The sequence below is a fragment of the Myotis nattereri genome, assembly GCF_964212035.1.
Source record: "Myotis nattereri genome assembly, chromosome: 10".
In the NCBI taxonomy this organism is placed as follows: domain Eukaryota; kingdom Metazoa; phylum Chordata; class Mammalia; order Chiroptera; family Vespertilionidae; genus Myotis; species Myotis nattereri.
The window spans coordinates 81,514,184-81,535,360 of NC_138085.1; the positions used below are offsets into that span (position 1 = coordinate 81,514,184).

Genomic DNA, 21,177 nt, shown 5'->3' on the forward strand with positions numbered 1-21,177 from the left:
ATGTGGTAAAGATGAAAATATTTTTAGAAATATTTTACTATTCATATTCAAACTACAAATTTTTCTAATTACAGTTTTATTTTCCTAGATATTTTAATGAATTATGGAATACCAAATCTTTGAAACTATTTAAGCATGCATGTCTCATTCATTGATTTAGGTGAATGTAATATAAATTTATTTACTAAATCACATATATTACACTCAACCAAAAATATTTAAAGGGCTAATTTTTTGCCATGTGTAGGTCTATAATCATAGCATTCTAGGGGTGGATAAGCACATTGACCAACTTCATGCTTTAGTAGACAGGATGCGCACACAGCTCCAAGTGTCAGGTACGGACATCGTGTTTGGTATTGCAAACTTCTAAACCTCTTTCATATTAGATGACTTGGGAGGTAGGACTGAAATCTTAATTCAAATTTAAGTTTAAAACAATAATGTGTCTTTTATTTAAAGGGCAATATAGATCAGCTTTAAAATGCAGATATTAACATGGGTGAAGTGGACATTCCTTGTAATTGAGGTGGAGTTGGGAATATGGCGTAAGTTCAGAGAGGATCATTAATGCACAAAAATATTTTGGGGGAACCACTTTTATATGGCGACAGTATAGTAATGTAGTTCTTTATTCAGAATAAGCCATGTCTTGTCTTACTAGATACAGCATTGATAATGTTGCTATTTATTAAAATGAACATGAAGAGTTGGTTAGCTAAAGGCTATTTAGATCAGGTGTCTAATTTCAGGTACCCTTTTTGTTCCCTAACACAGGACCTTCAGTATATAAATAGTGATGTTCATTGGCTATCCTATCAGAAATCTTTTCATTCTAACCACAGACATCTTATATGAAACTTTTCTTGAAACTAATATCACAAGGAAATAATTTAGAATGACAAAGGTAGAATTGGTGTTTCAGCAGTGAAAATGTTGAATTTTTATGTGAGGTATGCTAAAAATATTACAAAATTAGTGATTATATGATAGTAATTAAGCTGAAGAAACTTAAAGAATTCAGAGACGTTCTGGGTCATTTCCGTGTGCCATGTACCAAACATCTAAAAACTATTAAATTTCTAGTATTAATATTATAGAACTATTAGCGTATTAATGGCATTTTAATACGCTATATCATGTTCTACAGCTTTTGAGGTGCTTCCATATATAATTTAACTATGTATTCTTTTATTTGATCTTTAAAATACTCCTATGGGGTAGATTTGGTATTATCTTTTTCTTTTTTTAAAATATTTTATTGATTTCAGAGAGGAAGGGAGAGGGAGAGAGAGATAGAAACATCAATGATGAGAGAGAATCATTGATCGGTTACGTCCTGTGCTTCCCACACTGGGATCAAGCCTGCAACTGAGGCATGTGCCCTGATGGGTAATTGAACTGTGACCTCCTGGTTTATAGGTCGGCACTCGACCACTGAGCCATGCCAGATGGGTGGTATTATCTTTCTTTATGATTTAGACTCGAAGGACAAATAATTGGTTTAGTTTCAGGACTGTAGGAGCAGTAGTCTTTTTTATATTTTTTATTCTTTTGTCCTGTTGAATAAGTTAATGATGTCACTACATATGATAACACATAGAATTAATTTATATAAAGAAGTAATTTCCAGACAAAATGAGGCATACTTCACTTCCATAACCGTTTCTCGTTCACTGACTTTCCTTTTTCTCCCCTCCTCCCCCAATTCAGCATCATGGTCTATTTAAAGGCACCTTTACTTTTGATTTTTGTTGCTTTTTGTTTTGTTTTAGTTCTGGCCCTGCCCTTCGAATCATTCTTCATTGATTTTTTAATACATTTTGCGTAGCCAACAGTAAGTAATAGGGATTTCTTTCTCTCACAACTGTGCATGTAGATAAAACTAATAGCAAAACTGACTGTAAAATGCATAGGGTATTTTTGTGAAAAAATTTTAATCTAATATACTCTGACATTTTAAATGTAAAGATGGGCACATTTAAAATATGGTTTTGTTTTTTATTATGCCTCTGCAACAATATTTCCATTGTTTTTAACATCTATGCCTCCATTGCTTCATTAACTCATAAAATTGTATATATCTTGTCTTATGTGAATAACCATACAGTTTGCACTCGTTTTTTGGGTGTCACATTTTGAGAGTAAAGTGCTGACTTTTGATGAAGATAGTTTGGGGAGATCCTAATTTGTTTGAGTGCCAGACACAAAATACTGGTCTCTGCTGAGGACCATTTCTCTTTAATTAGTTTTCTTTTAAAGATCTTTTTTTGTTAACATAAATTTATTGGGGTGACATTGGTTAATAGGCTCATATAGGTTTCAAGTGTAGATTTCTATGATGCAAGGTCTATATATTGCACTGTGTGTCCACCCTCAAAATCAAATCTTCCATCACCATATAGTAGGCCCTTTCACACCACCAAAGATCTTTTGTTAAAAATGCAATATTTAAGCCTTAAAGAAAAGGGTAAAGCAAAAACTCAAAAAAATTCTCTTCCAGTTTTATGAAGTAAGGCATTGCAAACACAATTTTAAACTTGGAGTGGAGGGAGCTATTATGTCATTATTATCTTTGTTGGTTTTTTTTTTTTTTTCATTTCTAAATATCAGAAAATTAACAGTAATTTTTTGGAAAAAGTTAATAAGGTTATATACAATTTGAAGTGTCAAAAAAAATCCATAAATGAATTAGAAGAAATAATGTATCTGATCTTAGATTGGAGAATTTTCTAAGAATAAAAACAAAGGAAGAAAAGAAAGCTACAAATTGACTAACCAAAAATAAAGCCTCATAAATTTTAAAAACACCCATCTATTTGCAATATTATATATATATATATTTCTCAAAGAAATCATTAAGAAAAAGGAGGTTGCCTCTTCCCAATATAAAAATTAGTGAGGAATATGCAGGCATTGCCATAAAGATGAAAAAGTGCAACCTGGTTATTAAGCGAAAAAATTTAAATTAAAACTAAAATGTTAAAGTCATTTTCACCTGCCAAACTGGTCTGGGTTAAGAGACTTAGTATTGGCAGGGTGTGAAGAAATGGGGACCCTCATGTTCTGCCAGCAGAACACAGAATTAAATGTGCCCTTTCTGAAGCCGTCTTTGGCAGTAAGTTTCACAGGCCTGGAGTGATTAATTAAATGAATGAGATAGACAGTTAAACAGATACTTACAGTAAGCTTAAATGTTTATCATAGATTCATTAATATTATGGAGGCCAAAGGAAAGAGTGGAGAATTTTGCCTGAAGGCATCAAGAAAGAGGTCCAAAAAATGGGTATCGGTAATTTTCTGGGAAAAGACAATCTCAGGCAAAATGTGATATGCAGAGGGACTAGACTGTCAGAATTCCTTAGTGTTTGTGGTCTTTTATTGGAGTGGTAGGGAATGGTGCTGGAGAGGAAGTGTTGAGCCAGGTTGGAAGGGACCATGTACGTTTTGCTGCAGGAGTTTTTCTTTTGTTCTTCAGATTGAAGTCTTTCACAAGAGGTTGGTATGTTTAGACTTGATGAGGTCCTGCCCTGAAGAGCTGACAGTGGGAGAAACCAGGCTAAAGAAAGATTTAAGTTGAAATGACAAGTATTAGATGACTGGGAGGGGTTGAGGGATAGGTTTTAAGGGAAGTGCTTGTCATGCACTGCTACAAGAACTAGTGATTATACTTTTAAAATTTGAAAGGCACACACTTCAAAGGTTTGGAAGGATTTAAAGTGCAGGTTTCTCATAAAATAGCTAAAATTGGGTGGACACCCAGGAAGGCCTACTGATCTCAATCTGCTGAGCGGGAGAGTCGAAACCATAGCTAAAAGTTGCTTTCTATGTAAGCCTAGAAAAGTTAGTATTTGTTAGGTTGTGATACCTGTTAAATAAATAATTATATCGGAGTTTGTATAGTTTTTCAAATATTATTCTGCATTCAGCCCATTTTTTAAATAGAGTAATTTGAGTTGGTTTGTTTACTTTTAAATTAGGGTAATCATCCATCAACCCACTCTGTCAGTGATTCTCAGAGCCAACCAACTGCATCAGTATTTATCTCGGGATTTAATTTAAAATGCAAATATTTGCCCTCCTTTTGTTCAGTCCAATTATATCAGAATCTCCTGGGATATGTCCTGGGAATATATATTATAAATAGCATTGGGAAAATCACATATACTAAAATTTAAGAACACAGGACAGTGATCACAGATGAGACTTTAGGGACCAGATGAGTTCCTTGACATAAGTTGATGCATGAACAAAAGCTATTCCTATTTTTAAAATAAAGATGATTGCAGTATTTTAGATTATTGGATTGGGTTGGAAAGAAGACCACATATATCTCTGCTGTAAGTCCATTTTCTTGAGCCAAGATAAGTTGCTAATGTTGCTTACATACCTGTGGATTTTCCCTCATCTGTAGTTTTTCATGAAGTGCATAACTGTTGGTGACCCATTGAGCAAGTAAGGTCCTACTGGAATGGAGAAAGCTGCATTCTGAAAACTACTTCCTATCTTTGTCTTCAGTTCTCTGGTATTCTAGAAAGCATACCTGGCCAACATGATTATATACATTTTTATAAAAGAGAAAGATTTCCTGGCTGTTTCCATCTTAATTATGTTATTGATGGAGGGAAAGTAAACATGCTCATGCACATTCAAAGTGTGATTTCTAGATCATAATTTATGAAACTGCCATTTCTAAAGAGTATTCTTAAAGTATAAATTTGCAAACCTCCCATTACAGATTGCTTGATTTGGCATTTAAAGACTGGGATTGGTCATTTGATGATGTTGATGGTGGTGATGATGATGACGATGTTTTTGATTTCTGAAGAAATAAATGGGGTAAATCAAAAAGTGAAAAATGAGTTATTTTACAACTTTCAAGTAGCGCATGCGGTTTGCTCTTGGGTTTTCATTATTTTTTGCTACTTTTGAAATTTTATTAATTTTTTAATAGTACATATTTAAAAAGTAGTTTTCAAAAAAGTTCCTAACAAATTTTTATGTTAAGTAGAAAAGTGAAATGCTATGTTCAGATTCTTTTTTGGCTATATACTTTTCAATACAATTGGAATTATAATTTTTTATCTTAGGAACAAAACATGTAGAAATAACAAAAGCAGCTAAATATGGTACTTTCTGTTTATTCCAAAGAAGCCATATTCAGAGAAGTACAATTTGCAATGTTTTCAAGTTTCTACAACTGTATTAGTTTGTGAACATAGCATGAGGTTCCTTTCTCCTTCCATCCTCTCTCCTTCCCTCCCTGCCTTCCTCCTCTTTCCTTTCTAACTGCAAGAATTGAAACCGTTAAAACGTTGTAAGTCTAATAAGTGCTGTGAAATAGTTGTTTCTGATCTGGGCTTCTTTGTGATGCTGTGAAATGTTTGCTTTTTGGAAATGTAATGTTTCTCTTGCTGAAGGATGCCAATGATCTGGTGTGGGAGTTCTTGTGCTTTTAGAAAATGTAAAATAGTTTGGTTAATAGTGGCTGGAGTAGATTTGAATGAAAATTTAACCTGAGTTAAATGTTTTGCATGGGATGGATTTAAAAAGAGGTCTACCTTATCTAAGTAAGCACATTGCAAAACATACTTAAATCAGGTAATATTGGCGATCTGTTTATAACAAGGATATAAAGAACATTTTATTTACTACAATGTGTATGTTTCCATTTCATAGATTTTAAGGGTCAAATAGTCAAGTAAATCCTGGTCCATAAGTCCACTGTTCTTTGAGCTACATGAGGCAGCTAGCAGTTAAACTCCAAGTCAAATTTATGTTCACATGAGTTATTCAGTGACATATTGTCTAAACCTGACAGTCAGTTAATTGTATTAAAACTGTGTGTCATGTTTGTAGGCAATATGGAAAATATGAAAAAGACTATAATTGCATGTACCTAAAAATAAAAAAAGTAGCACGATAAATATGTTTTATGCATGACTTAGGTATTAAAACTTGTCGTTGGAAGACTATCTAGCTTAATGGTGTACATGAAATGCTTAACAATCTCTTATTATTTCACTGTCTCGGCTAACTTTATTTTTCCTTTCTTTGCAGCTAACTGCTTTCTATGAATGCAGTCATTATTCAAGGTGATCCTATTCTTCCAGTTAAAACAAGACTGAAATACGATGGCCCAAAATTTATTGAAAAGCTGTATTTTCCTGAGAGACTGATACACACACATCCATATTCCCTTTATTCCTGCAATATAAATTATAAATCTTGGAGAGATTTTTCTAGGCTCCTTTGGCACAACAGGTTGAACCAGCGGAGATTGGTTAATAGAGTAAGAACATCATACACAACTCTTCCAAAAGCTCCATCAAGCTCTCTTGGTGGTCACTCACACACACTACATGGCACAGAGGGTTGAGAAGAGTCAGAGGAGTCATCTGTTCAGCTTCAGCAGAGAGGTTTCACCAGCATGTTCGCCGGAAGAATCAGAACGGATTTCACTACAGTGATATAGACTGCATCTTTAAGAAGTGACCATTATACTGTGTGTGTGTGTGTGTGTGTGTGTGTGTATGTGTGTACATGTACATACACATATATAGTACTGTAATACTGCAGGAGGGTTTTTTAACTTCCCACTTTATTTTTTATACTCATTAATCAGATATCATTACTTACTACAGTTGCAACTATGCACTTGTATAAAGCCATAGCATTGGGGTTATACACTCATCTGTGTGGACCTGATGGAGCTGCATGTTCATGTTGCTATAACAGAAACTTTGAACTTAATTATATCTGTTTCCTAATGCTTCATGATAGGCAACTTTATCCATTTTGAATGCCTTAATTTAATTTTTTCCAAGTCTCAGCCCTTTTCTGTATTAAAAACAAGTGTTTACCAACTCTTAGAATGCAAATTTGCTTTGCAGAAGATAGTGCACTATTTTTACAAATAATAGTTATCAATGTCGGCCTATTTTGATTGTCTAACAATTTTTTAAAGTATGGTGATAGAAACAATAATGGATAGTATTAGAACTAATATATCTTTTATGTATATTATCCATCCAAGCCTTTTTACAGACCTCAGTATTAGTGTGTGACTATGAAATGTTTTCTTTGCTTGGAATTTGCTGACTACCCTAGATATGTTTTTATTTCTGGTAAGGATATTTGTGACTATTTTTACATTTCACACTCAACATTCAAAAATTATCTCAAATATAAAGAAAACTAAAATATACTCTAGATATATTTTAAGTATTGACATGTGATCCCTCATCCACACAATTGTGTATGGCAATATTTCAGTATTGGGTTGTGAAAATTGGTGCCTAGGAAGAAGTGGCCTCAAAGGCACTTAACTTTTTATTTAAATGCTGTTAAAATTGCAGCACATGCAGGACCATTCCTGCTGTATTTCTCATCCCACAGAAGTCTGTTTTTTACTGTGACAGTATGCATCAGTGAGAAGCATCAGGTAAAAAATTGTGTAGTCTTTTATCAGTCTCTATATACATAAACACATACAGTTTGGTGTGATACTGAAATACAGCATCTGATATTTCAATGAAGGAACTAAGAGATTTTTCATTGTTCCCTGGGGGGTCAGTGTGGAGATGTTTAAAGTTAGGTCCCCAGTTATAGATACTGTTGTGGAAACTGAAGAGTGGCCTGTGGCTACCGATGTCCTGAATCGGAATCTCGTTACTCTTCCCGTGTCGGTCGGCACGCCCTCGTGCTGTCTGTGCTGAAACTCACGGCATGCGGGAGGCGGTCCCTCGCAGGTGTGTTCTGCGGTCCTGGTTTGGGGGCACAGATTTTTTTAAAGTAAGATTTTAAAATGAAAAATATATAAAATTTATATAGAATAAATATTTCCACTCATTAGACTTGTTAAAAGGAGACTGAATTAATATTTTATATAAAGATTTTGTTACACTATGGGAGGTTCTATCATATTATTCTGAATTGGAGAGTATATATATATATATATTTTTAATAAACTTTATTAAGGTAAAATAATTTGAAGTTTACACATGAATAATTGAAATATTTGAGTAAAAATGGCAAAAGTTTAAATTTTGAATGCTGTATATATTAGAGAATATGGAGAATCATGGTGTGATGCAACTATACAAGGAAGATCAGTGTGACTGTTGGGGATTGGGGGAAGATAATCTAAGGGGTGAACCAAATCTCTCCCATGGAGATTATTCACATTATGTGGTTTGACATAAGAATTTATAAAGCTGTCCAGCTAACAGAAATGTGCTTAATAAAAGATTCTGACCTTGGGTAAGAATTTGCTTTTTACCCTGTTGCTGGTTTCATGTACGAACATGAATGATGCATGCACCTACCCAAATGTTCTCTTCCCAGCACTCACTCAATGTGATACTGACTTGGTGTAACAGCCAGATTTTGTGCCAGCTTCTCTCTTTCTGGAGGCTCCAAAGCTTCCAAGATAAATAAAAGACCAAAAGTTGCTTCTTTCCTCACACCTGATTTCTCCTAGAGCCATAAATACCTCCTATTGAGAACTAAAAGTAGTGAATACTGGGATTTTCTTAGAGTTTTGTACTTTCGTGGGGATAAGTGAGACAAGTAGAAGTAAAATTGGTATTACTGTTGAAAATTGGTGTATAGTGAATTTTTGAAAAGTATTTAAAAAATTGTTATCTAGAAGCAAGAATTTTTTTTTTTTAATCTGAACATTTAAAATGCTGTAGCCAAAGGGTAAGTGTCCCAGTCAATCTAAAATGTAGGTGAGTGTCTACAGCTGGCCTGCGCTGGGTACAGGAGTCTGGCTCGCAGGCGCGTTCTGTCTGCCTGGGTCCTGGAGGAGCGCTCGGCGGCCAGACCCCGTTGCAGAAGTGCTGCGGCTGCTGCTAATCTGGCCTAGGACCCTGGTGGCCACCAGGCCTCGCACCACGTGCCCCGTGGAGCTGCCCCAAGAAGCCTGTTCTGTACTCTGGCGGGAGGAAGTCACACCTGAGCTGCTCCGCCTGCACTGACACTGCTGCTGACTCCGTCCTCCGGCGGGCTTCAGCGGGGAGAGGCTGCGGCTGTGGCTGTCCGGGAAGCACTTTGAGGAGGGGCGCTGTGTGACAGTGCCGGGTGTTATGCTGGGGGGACGTCGCGTCGGCTCCTTGGTTCCCTTCCCCATGAGTTTTGTTTGAAGTTGTACTAAGTTGAACTGCATGGTTTAGATAATCAAATATTTGATCAGCTGTCCCCTTTGAACAAAAATCATATCCCCCTGATTTTCTTTTAAATTTGCTGCATCTTTGTAGTAATGTAATTGTATTTTATGCCTGCTTTTTATATTAAAAAATAAATAATTAAGACACAAACATTTTTATACTTTTCCTGTGAAATACTCCTGGCATGCTGCAACCTAAAATTTACTCCCAAAATTTGCCTTCCCTAAAAAGATGGGTATAGCCAACAAGTCATAACTAAACTTAACCCATTGTATACCATAAGCATCTGTAGACACAAGCAGCCAGCCTTCCTCACACACCACGTGCGTCTCTAGGAAGAAAATATTTTCCCTAAGTGGCAGCCCTGACCAACTTTAAAGTCATTTTTCGTGAGAATTTTCAGCCGAAAATATTCAAGAACAACCGAATTGTGAGTAATATATTTATTTTTATAATATTCATTGCAAATTTAGTTATTGTATTTTTATTTGTTTATTTATTTTAATATATTTCATTAATTTTTTACAGAGAGGAAGGGAGAGGGAGAGTTAGAAACATGGATGAGAGAGAAACATCGACCAGCTGCCTCCTGCACACCCCCTACTAGGGATGTGCCCGCAAACAAGGTACATGCCCTTGACCAGAATCGAACCTGGGACCCTTGAGTCCACAGGCCGACGCTCTATCCACTGAGCCAAACTGGTTAGGGCTAGTTGTTGTTTTTTTAAATTCAAAATATCGTGGCATGTGGGGATGGTTTCCGTTTTGGATGCATGGTGGTTAACTTGTGAATCTTTGGCCCTGTCGTTTACGCGCGGAGAAATACAAAAGGTAGCTTCACCCAGGAGTCTGCCTCTGATTTGATGTTGGCATTTTAAGGGGCGTGCAAACCTCCGCTCTTGTGTTGAGAATAGAGGAGAGCCAGGGTGCCTGTGTTGTAAGACTAGTGTGTTGACAGGTGGCTTCCAGGAAGCATTTCTCTGGTAATCAGTGCGTTCTTTCCTGGACATGGCTTGGCTCTAACCTGGGCCAGGCCGCTCACCGAGCTGAGTGCCTTCGTCTGCAAAATGGAGATGGTTTACTGCCAGGGTCCTTGTGGGATTAGCTCGGAAACTGGTGTGGAGGGTCTGAAATGGCTCAAACATTTATTCCCTTCCCTTGGATGGAGACTGCCCTCCAAGGGGGCATATTCTTAAAGGAGTGACCTTAAACCAGCGGTTCTCAACCTGTGGGTCGCGACCCCTTTGGCGGCCAAACGGCCGTCACGGGTCGCCTAAGACCATCCTGCATATCAGGTAGTTACATTACGTTTCATAACAGTAGCAACATTACAGTTATGAAGTAGCAACGAAAATAATTTTATGGTTGGGTCACAACACAAGAAACTATTTAAAGGGCCAGAAGGTTGAGAACCACTGCTTAAACAATGATAAAGTACTAATAAGAAAAGTATGTGTAAATATTTGTTGGACTAAAGTCACAATTTGTATGTATACCAACAGATTGTAACTGCACACGAGAAAGGATTTACTTGGATTTTTAAAAAGTGACAACTATGATCTAAGAACTACGGAATGAATGATGTTATTTTTAGATGCCATGTTTCTGTTCCTGCTGTTCCCAAGCAGTCGTTCTAAAAGGATTAACCACAATCTATATTTTTAAATGGCACTTTACATAACTGAAAACTAATCACATTGAAACAGTTTTAAGACTCAGCAGATTTCAAAATTTGAAAGTTTATTTTACACAGGAAACCAAAACATCCAATAAGCATCATTTACTTACTGCATATATGTATATACACACCAAAATAATGCCATTCAGTTATAAGGGGGAAAAGAGTTTTTTAAGTGTTAGGCTTTATAAACTTTTATAGAAAAATACCATGTATAATAATAATCTTGTCATGTTTAGAATGATACTGTAATGAGAATAGAATCCATAAGGATTGCCAGAACTCAGCAATACCCTTTACTACATATATTTTCAATACACAAAACCTGGTCGAGATAAGCTGTATTTTGTACCAAATTCTAAGAATGGTTAATTGCATGGCTGTGGCCTCTATAAAAATGACAGCATTGCCCGGCCAGTGTGACTCAGTGGTTGAGCGTTGTTCTATGAACCAGGAGGTCACTGTTCGATTTCTGGTTAGGGCACATGCCTGGGTTGCAGGCTTGATCCCCAGAGGGAGGCATGCAAGAGGCAGCCAATCAGTGAAATGATTCTCTCTCATTATTGATGTTTCTACATCTCCCTCTCCAGAATCAATAATATATATATGTATGTGTATATATATATATGTGTGTGTATATGTACTAATACACACACACACCACACACATATATATTAAAAGCAGTTTTTAAAAAAGGCAGCATTGTGCTTAAATCAGAACGTGAATTGCTTCATCACAGAGATTGCATCCAATAGTACATTTTGTTAGGAATTACTTAAAGGCACAGTATGAAGTTAAAGGACTGCTTTGGCATATGAATTCAAGCCAGTTACATTTTTGCTTGCCCTGATAGACTTGTGACACGTAAGCAGGTATTATACTGTATTATGATACAATAAAGCCATCCTGTCATATCTGTTGCAATTAGACACCAGTCCCAGAAAGTGAACCCCTAGTAATGGATTACAACTCTTCTGACCGAGCAAAACCCACTTGATGCTCATTTTTTCTGTGGAGAGGACTTATTTCTTAAAAGATTTTGAAAGCTGAAAAATAGAGTCAGCTCTTTGGAGAGAACTTAATCATGACTTTTAAGAGGCAAAGCAATCTCAAAATGGTTGTTGGATGGTTTCCATTAACCACCAACCTTCTCAACACTGCAGCTGTCCGTGTCCCAACTTGACCTAGTAAAGTGGGGGGTGGAGGGTCATTTTTAAACACGTGTTTGAATGGCTCTTTCAAGTCTAAAATACCTTTGGCTTCCGAGTTTCAGAAATGATTGACTAATTTATAAAAGACCTCGATTTAGCAATGAGTTCTTCTTTCCTTTGGTTCAGTTACTCCAAATCCACTTTGTGTGTCAGAATTACGCATCCATCATTCAGCCTTTACACTCGTCTTCCGGTAGCGGAGGACTGTCGCTGTCACCCACAGGTTTAAAGCCAGCGTGACCACAAAACGTATAAGGACTGAAGGCAGCCAAGAAGAGAAAAAGTATATGTTAAATACTGTTTTCACATCAGAGAACAAAATCAATCTGCTCTAAAAGCCTAAATAAAGCTCCACACACCCCTCCCCCTCAAAGAAATGAACTACAGATCATGAGAACTTTTGAACAACTTTGGTCCCAAATGTGGTTCCAAATATTTCTGGGAAAATGATCTTCCCATCATGACTACCACTGGCCACTTGGCCTAACTTCATGAATAATAATTTCTCATCTTCAGTGTTTAACTTGGAGGAATCTGGCTCTGGCTGACAAGGAATATTACAACTGTTCACTCCCCTTTAGTCATATTTTTAAGTCTTGAGGGCAGTGAGGGGCGTCTCAGAACACCGCATGGGAAGGAAAGGTGTGGAGCACTCTCTTAAGGTCAACCTGAAAAAATGCATGACGTCAAAACCCAGTCTATATTGAGGTAACCATGGAAACATGGCTCTCAAAAAAAGTGCTGGTGGCGGGCACTCCTGGGAAAGACTTGACGAGGTCTGCCTGGTGTAAGCCGCTTACTAGTATGAGGTATTAATGAGCTGAACGGGCTTTCAAAGGTCATCTCCAGATGCAGGGATCACTTTCTGGGACAGGTGTCACAAAACAAGTGAGAACGTTCTCAATCTTCAAACTTAATTCTGAGTAGCAGGTGGTTCTGTTGGGTTATGGTTTGGCCCTTCTTTCCACGCAGGGACTTAGGTCCTGTGAGGAAGGCCTGCCTCCTTCCCTTTCCTCTCTTGGCCCAAGTTTGTGCTTCGACCACAGCACGCTCACTCCCTCACTCCCTCTCAGAGCGACGAAGTGTCCGCGACAAACCCCATCTGTTATAAACATTTCCCAAAATGTTTGTACAGGCACAGTTTGGGAGTTAAAAACTCGTAGGGTAACCCACGCATTTTCTCCATCACAGGAACCCTTTTAAGAAAAGCAAGGACATGGAGTCAAAAGATTCTGTCCCTCCCCTGCTTTCAAGGGCCTCCGCTGCTGTTTGAGGGGCTGGACCATCATGACACCACCTTCCCTGCCCTCCTCAGGCACCCCATGCGCAGTCCCGCCTTCTGACACTCCCAGGCCAGGCCTGTGTCCTCTCTGCTGCTGACCTCACGCTGCTGCTTGTAGCAGTCTCTTCCCACCTCCTCCAGGCCACCCATCTTCAAGCGGACCTTCCCAGCTTCCTCCATCCAGGCAGGCTCCCTGCGGGTGCCCGTCCCGTCCTACTCTTTCAAACACAGTTCACAGTATTTTTCAGTAGCTAAGTGTGTGGTTGCTTTCCTGTCCACTCCCACTGGCCGTGCGGACGCTCCGCAAAGATAGGAACTGACTACCAGGCACCACAAAGGAGATGCTCAGTACAAGCACGGTGACTGGCGGAGACCAGGAGTATATGCCTGGCCTCTACATGCATTACACAGGGGAGCCGGTGACCTGCTAAGGACATTGACAAACGAAGGCGGCGGCAAAAGGCATATTGAAAAAGGAAGTGGCAGAAAAACATTTTGCTTACTTGTGAGGTCATTGGTGGTCATTAAGGTAGTTATTATTCTTGCTGCAACAGAAGATTTTTGGCAATAAATACCAACTCGCTTCTCAGACAGTTTGGTATTTAGCGAATGTCTTTCCACTTTAAAGACAGGACTTGATGCTCACTGTTCCTGAAAAGACTTGGCTAGCACAGAACCCTCACTAGCGCAGTATTTCATAAAGCAGCAAAGCCAGCCATGCCCCAGCCGAGCTCCCCTTCCCCTCTGTGCTAACTCACACTCGCCCACCCCAAACCCAAGTTTTTGAAAATCTCATTTACATAATAAGCCCCTGAAAAGGTTCATTGAAAGGCTCCCACTAACTAAAATCCATGTTAAATCACTGAAGTCTACCCCCTTATTTTATAAATAAAGGAAACGGAGCTCCCCCCCCCCTCCTTCCCCCAGGCGGATGCGGATTCGGGGAAGGACTCCCATGGCAGGAGTCTGTTCTTACTGGCGCTGGTGTAGGAAGCCAGGCCCCAGGTCAGCGCGCTCACCGCCCCGGAGTCCTGCGTCTTCCACAGGCACTGCAGCTGCGCAAACTTACTGGCCGCGCTGATGAAAGTACATAAATTCTGTGGCAGGTAAAACGGGAGAAAGTTAGGAGTTCCCTCGTGAGAAAAGAGCACCAGAGATGGAAGCCACCATTTCAAGTGAGCGAATAGCCCATCTATTCCAGGGCAAGACCCAGGTTAGTGATAACCCACCATCTCCTCTGCTGGGTGAGCACCTGCCGCCTGAAGCTGGTGAGAAGATGGGAGTGAGAAAAGTCCCTGCTTGGCCAGGAGGCTCATCAGCCCCCTCCCGCAATAAAAAGAGAGCCCCAGCCCGGCTGGCTTAGCTCAGTGGTTGAGTATCAAACCTATGAACCAAGAGGTCACCGGTTCAATTCCCAGTCACAGGCCTGGGTTGTGGGCTCGATCCCCAGTGTGGGGCGTGCAGGAGGCAGCCGATCCATGATTCTCTCATCATTGATGTTTCTATCTCCCTCTCTGAAATCAATTTTAAAAAAGATATTGAAGAATAGAGAGAGAGAGACTTTACTGTGTTTCAGAGCCCAGGGAAGGCCAGGCCGCTTTGAGCTACAGGCTCACAGTCACAGCAGCGGCTGGGGCGTCACCTCTGGACTTCTGGCTCCTGTAATGAACCCACGTGGTGACACACCAGGCCCTGCACCCCTGCCAGGACCCCGACCCGCTGGCCCGCTGCCTGGCTGCGCCCACCCAGCGCCTCTACAAACCCACTTCAGCTGTGGGTGGAGTAGAGCATTTCATTTGGGGACTAACCAAGGCCTGGACAATCCAGTTTCTCTGTCACAGAGTCCAACCCAGAACGGGACTGGAAGGAAGAAGGGTGCTTAGATGTTGGGGGGAAGGGGGTGAAATGCATGGGTTGGGTGTGGCAGGCAGTAACTTGTGCCCTCTCTTCCCCTGGGTGTAAACCTCCACTCTGTCACCTGGAGAGATCTGTGGTCACCTGACCCCCATTGGCATCCTATTCCCACAGCATGCGCATTTGGGCCCTTAAACAGGAAGGAAAGAAGCACTAGTATAGAGCTCAGTACCCTCTTCCAAGGAGGACAAAAAGAATTCGCAAGTGGCCAATATGTAATGACTAACCGGACCGGAAGCTCTTTAACTTCTGCTCAGGTCCCAGTCTGGTTCTCCAGGGCGCAGAAAGGGAAGTAAAACACTTCCCAGCACGGACGTGGGAATACTGGCTCCCTGTCTGGAGAGCCTGCCCCTTCTCCCCACCGCCCTTCCGTGCGGGTGGAAATGAGCAGGTTGAACATTTGATCTATCGGGTGCTCGGCGGGGCCGGTGACAGGGAGAGGCAAGTGGCAGGCTGCTGTCTCGGGCGGCACTCACCATGGCCAGGTCTATGATCCACTTCTGCAGGGTGAGCAGGAACCAGGACGTCACAAATCTTACGGAGTGTTAAGGAAGTGGCTTCCCTGGCCGGTGCCGTGGAAACTACCCCAGACCCCGGTGAGAACTTGGTAGACTTGGAAAAGACAAGGCCGGCTCCCAGTGCCCGTGAGCCAGGAGTCCAGTGCACAGCAGCGGCTTATGGGAGAAGGCACAGACCCCTGAGCGCTCGGCCTGCTGCCGGGTTGGGAATTCCCAGGGGATTTTAGCTTCCGGTTTCATTCCCGACCCTGCAGACGTCGCCTGTGTGATGTCCTGAGTTCAGCTCTTACAAGGGGCCAACATTATAAAGCAGGCACGTCCTGTAAACCCGTGCCACATGAAACTCTTACCCCTCTTCCCGAGCCCCTGTGTGAAAATGGGGTGACAGCAGCGGGCAGCAGAGCTGGCCGACAGGAGGAATAGACAGCGCAGCTAGGGAAGCTGGACAAGCTGGAGGGGCGTGGCCAGGCCCTGAGGACCGCCGGGACCTCTGCTGTGACCACGGGCAAGTTCAGTCCTGTCTCTCCACCTTGGTTTGCTCATCTGCAAAATGGACTTAACATTCTTTGCCCCCTCTTCCTACTCAGTGCTTTGTGGCTCATTGTAGGGACCCAACAGGTTGCTGTGAGTGTAATTAAGAACATTATTTAAATGAAGGGACTGAAACAGACAATGTTCTGTGCTAAAAGTCAGTAGACTAGCTACTAGCCACCTGGGCGACACCAGAAAGGCAGCCTGAATCCAGGTGGATGAAAGCTGGCTCCGTTTTAAAAAAGAACATTTGCAGTAATTTTTGTCCAATATTCTACCACTGCACCTCATTCCATTCATCCCTGATAGACATTTTATAAAACTTGGCCTACACTAGCCACTACCGAGATCCTAGAGATGACTTTTCTGTAGGGTGGCCAGATTTAGCAAATAAAAATACAGGGCACCCAGTTAAATGTGAATTTCAGATCCTAAACAATTGATTCGTGTAATTACGTCCCCTGCAATATTTGGGACATATTTGTGCTAGAAAGTCATTCATTACCAAGGTGGCAACCCTACTTACTTAGGTGCCATATGTCACAGCCGACAGGAGGCGGTGATGAACATCCCGCTGACATTCCAGAGGTGCCGAGGGCACCCACATTTTCGAATCTGCAGCCTCCCCACTGGCACAAAGGGAAGTTGTTGCATTTTATTTAAATAGTAAATCACGCCAGGCTTTTCAATGTCAGAGTACTCTGTGCTCAAAAACCTTTAAGCAGCTGGGGCTAACCTTGAAGTGCCCAAGGGCAGGAGGACTGTGCAATCCCTGGGTTTGCAGAGGGAAACTGAGTCAGGGGGAAACGCGATCAAACAGCAGAGGGTCGGGACTGTGCACACCCAGCTCCACTCCGCAGAGGGGCTTCTAGAAAAACAGCCACAACGACTGTGCCAGGCCCTCAGCCTGTCCTGTGCTCCGGGGACTTGCTAGTTCCCTAAAAAACCCTAAAGAGGCATCGTTGTCCCATCTCACAGATGGGCAGCAGCAGCTTAGAGGGGGTACGGGCCATGGCCAGGGCTGCCCGGGCGGAGCGGGCTCAAGGCACTCGGGGCAGACAGGCCGGCAGCACCTCCCCCTCTCCTCTCTGGGAAACACCAGGTCACAAGTCCCAGGTGTGGCAGGTTTAACTGACTGCCAATCAAAGGCTTGCCTGGCCCTTTAAGGTGTGAAAGTCAACAAGAGAGGGAGTTTTTACAAAGAGTTGAAAGCCAGGACCTGGCTCACGGAAGATGGGATGTGTCTGTGTGAGGACCGCACCCCCGCTGAGACCCTCCTGAAGTTTGCACGAGGGGCCTGACCTTGACCTTGAGCAAGCTAACAGGTGACCAGGTGTGTCAGCGCACTGCGTTAATGTCAGACATTCTCATCACATAACTTAGATTCTGTGGGGACATCTCCCCCTAAAGAAAAGTTAGAGCTGGTAGCAGGGGGGCTTCTGCTCAGCAGGCCCAGCAGGGAGCTCCCAATCCACCTCCCATGCAGCCAGCTGGCCCCACGGGCGCCCTGGCCTGGGAGGGGAGGGCACCTCTGGGCGGTGGAGACCTTGGCTCGCATGGAGTCTGCATTTGGGATTCTTTTTAGCGCCACCAACAAGGCGAGGCCCATCTCCACCCTCCCATGCAGAAGGATACAGGGCGACGTAGGGCGCCGCCCGGTACACGTTCCCGCTGAAACGGAACACGCAGAGCAGCAGGACGAAATCTGGGGGGAAAGGCTCCGTGTGAGGGGGAGGCGGGGCCAGGGCAGTGCCGGGGGTGGGGGGGGGGACGGGGGGGGGTGGAGGGGTGGAGGCTGGGGGGCTAGAGGGGAGGAGGGGGGAGGGGGAGGGCGCCTCACCCTGTGCGATGAGAATGGGGTACTCCAGGTAGGTCAGCAGCGGGTACTCGTAGTAAACCTGGTACCGGAGGAACACCAGGAACCTGGGGAGAGGGAGGGCACCCCTGAACTCGCTGACCCGACAGGGAGGCCAGCCGCACCCAGAGTGGCTGCAGCCCGAAGGTGTGAGGAGGAAGATGGAACACAGGGTGGAATGTTCAGGTCATGATCTCTGTGGTTTTTGGAGCATCCCTCCTGCTGGGTTCTGGGTGTAACCCGCACGGGCGTTAGGATGGTCACAATGATGTTTACGGAGGGCAGTGGGCTGACCAGGATTGGAGATGGACAGGTCTGCTGTCCCCAGAGCTGGAAATCTGTCTGGACAGCTGTTCCAGTAACAGCAAAGTGACAGCAGCCGTCTGTCCGCCCCCCACCCCCCGCAGTTCCGGGGTCCTCTCTGTGCCCAGTCCTCTCATTGGCATCTCTGTGCGCCAGCCTCCACGCATGATCCCTGCCGGACCCTTAGACCAGCCACCCGGCTCCACGCCCACCCCAGGCTCCGGGGCCAGAGGAGCCGCAGCCCTGCCAGACGGCTGGTTTTTGCTCAGGAAACTGTTAGATAAGGTGACAGGGGAGGGGCTGGGTGAAGGTCAAGCCCTGGCCTCCTCTATCTCCGGAAGCGGGGCAGGGAGTGGGCAGGCTCCTGGCTTAAGGGCACCTGCCAGTCTTCCCGGTGCAGGTTCATTCATCTTCCCGCCCAGGGGGTAGGGTCACTCACCCTCCCGTCTGCCAAGCCTTTCCAGACAAGGCCTCTCATTGGCTGGGCCCCCTCACCCTCCCCCCCCCCCCGGCCCCCGCTCCTCTGCCGCCCTCCTTCCCAGACTGGAATCCCCATCCGGATCCCGGGGGTGCCCCACGGCTGCCCCTCCTGGAGCGCTGGTGCCAGGGCAGGCCCTCAGAGCCTCCGGGGAGATGGGAGGGGGTGGGCAGGAGAGAAGGGGGAGCGAGGGGCTAGACCGATAGGTTTCTAGGTTGTCCCCCTCATTCGAATCTTCCCGGCCAAGTCCTCCTAGTCTGCGACTTCCTGTAGGTCTTTAGACACGGAGTCAGGGCCCGCACCCCGATTCTGATGGGTGAACCTTCGTCTCCGGGAGCGGCCTCTGCTGGTCTCCCCACCCTTCAACCCAGTGTCCCTCCTCCGCGGCCTCTAAAGAGCCCCCCATTCTCCTCATCCGCCCCACCCCGCCCCACCCCACCCCAAAACGTGGAGTTTTAAAGTCCCAGGGTCCTCGGAAAAGTCCAACCCCTCATCTTACAGGCGAGGAAACCGAGGTCCTAGGGGGGGAAAGTTGGGGGTGATGTTCAGTCAGACCCCTGCAGGAGGGGTTCTGGGAGATGCATCCTGCGGCCGGTCCGCCCTGCGAACCTCGCCGGGGCGCTGCGATGCCCGTCACGCAGACAAAGCGGGGCGTGGCCCGAGGGGGGGGGTGCGGTCATTCCCGGCGGCGGGGGGCGCTGCGCACGCCAGCATCGCCCAGGCCCGCGGGGTGCGGTGTCCCGACACTCCCCCGGCTCAGGGACCGCTCGCCAGGCGAGAACGATTTCAGCTCCCGGGTGACCCGAAGCACCGTGGAGGTGCGGCCGCGGGGACCGGACGCCGCTGGGTGACAGGTGACGGCACCGGAGAGCCTGCAGGTGCAGCGGCCCGGCTCACGGCCACAGCCGCTTTCGTCACTCACGGGGGAGTGAGAGATGGTTGACTGGGTGCCGGTTTCCTCATCTCAACGTGGGTGTGCGCGCTCGGGTCCTTCCACGCAGGAGGCTGGGCAGCAAATCACGAGGGGCAGTGATGCCCGGGAGGCGCCCTCCCCGCGGTCAGGGGCTCTCGCCCCCACCCCACCACCTCCTCCCCGGGCTCTCGGGGCTCCCGCAGGCAGAGGCGGGGGAGGAGGCCCGGCCGCCAGGGCGCTTACCCCGCCAGCTCCAGCAGCAGGCTCGGGAGGCTGAGGCCCCGCGCGCTGCGCGCCGCCAGCAGGGCGGAGATCTGCGGCAGCTTGAGCGCCGCGCACACGCCCAGGGTGCTCCAGTTGCAGAACCACAGCAGCGCCGAGCCCATGGCGCCGGCCGCTCGGGGTCGGGGCGCGGGCTCCGCGGATCCCGCCGCAGCGCCAGGGGAGCGGCTCCGCGCTCGGATGCTGGGCTGGCCCAGTCCTTCCGCCTTCCCTGGCCTCAGGCCTCCGCCGGTGCCCCGGCCCCGCCCGAGCCCGCCCAGTCGGGGTCCGCCCAGTCGGGGTCCGCCCAGTCGGGGTCCGCCCAGTCGGCCCGGATCGGCGATCCCGCCCGGACTACCCCGCCCAGCTAGTGTCCACTCCTCCCACCCGGCCCCGCCCTCCCTGTCTTGCCACGCCCACCAAGAGGCCCAATTGGTCTGGGGAGCCCCGCCCACGTCCGAATGGTCCAATCCTCTTCCACCCCGCTCCCGGGTCGCCCCGCCCAGGCCCGCCCAGTCGGGGTCCGCCCAGTCGGGGTCCGCCCAGTCGGCCCGGGTCGGCGATCCCGCCCGGATTACCACCCCGCCCCCCTAAGTGTCCACTCCTCCCACCCGGCCCCGCCCGTCCCTGTCTGGTCACGCCCACCCAGAGACCCAATTGGCCCGCCCACGTCCGAATGGTCCAATCCGCTTCCACCCCGCTCCCGGGTCGCCCCGCCCAGGCCCGCCCAGGCCACAATGAGTCAGCCCTGCGCTGGGCCGGCTACGCCCGCTGCTGATTCACTTTTCCGCGTCAAGTCCACCCGCGCAGAGCTGAGCCCGAGACCGCCTCCCCCAGCCCCGCCTTCTCACGGGCTGGGTGGGCAGACCCCGAAGGGCAGACGGGCACCCCTCGCAGGGGGATGTATTGTCGGCGGCTGAACGGCACCGGCTGTCTGACCGGTGGGCTCAGGCCAAACCTGGATTTAGCAACCTCCCTACTTGGGTTCAGGTCAGGAAAGAATTCAGAGGCAAGACCCAAACTATAAGAGAACATTTATTGGGTAAATCACAGGCGTACAAGA

General features: G+C 45.5%; 2 protein-coding genes across 2 annotated transcripts in view; one reads left to right on the forward strand and one right to left on the reverse strand.

Moving 5' to 3' along the window:
- The window catches only part of ROCK2 (Rho associated coiled-coil containing protein kinase 2), a gene marked incomplete at its 5' end in the record, with an annotated part of 87,692 nt that extends 80,160 nt beyond the window's left edge, over positions 1-7,532 (forward strand). The window contains one exon of the mRNA XM_081100832.1: positions 6,061-7,532. Coding sequence (XP_080956958.1) covers positions 6,061-6,064 — 4 coding nt within the window. The 3' untranslated portion in view covers positions 6,065-7,532. The remainder of the gene's footprint in view (positions 1-6,060) is intronic.
- Positions 7,533-10,881: 3,349 nt separating this feature from the next.
- Positions 10,882-20,342, reverse strand: SLC66A3 (solute carrier family 66 member 3). The gene is made up of 7 exons (XM_081101580.1): positions 20,097-20,342; positions 18,145-18,227; positions 17,940-18,009; positions 15,732-15,789; positions 14,318-14,438; positions 13,845-13,886; positions 10,882-12,317 (listed from the first exon to the last, which is right to left on the reverse strand). Exons 1-7 carry the CDS (start codon positions 20,237-20,239, stop codon positions 12,226-12,228), a joined length of 609 nt encoding a protein of 202 aa, XP_080957706.1. The 5' UTR covers positions 20,240-20,342; the 3' UTR covers positions 10,882-12,225.
- Positions 20,343-21,177: the final 835 nt, after the last annotated feature.

Excerpts from the sequence above, each read along its gene's own strand:
- SLC66A3 (XM_081101580.1), bottom strand. The coding sequence starts at position 20,239 with ATGGGCTCGGCGCTGCTGTGGTTCTGCAACTGGAGCACCCTGGGCGTG. Across the intron at positions 14,439-15,731 it reads GGATCATAGACCTGGCCATG|AATTTATGTACTTTCATCAG; the intron begins GTGAGTGCCGCC and ends TACCTGCCACAG. Across the intron at positions 13,887-14,317 it reads GGCTTCCTACACCAGCGCCA|CAAGAATAATAACTACCTTA; the intron begins GTAAGAACAGAC and ends CTTCTGTTGCAG.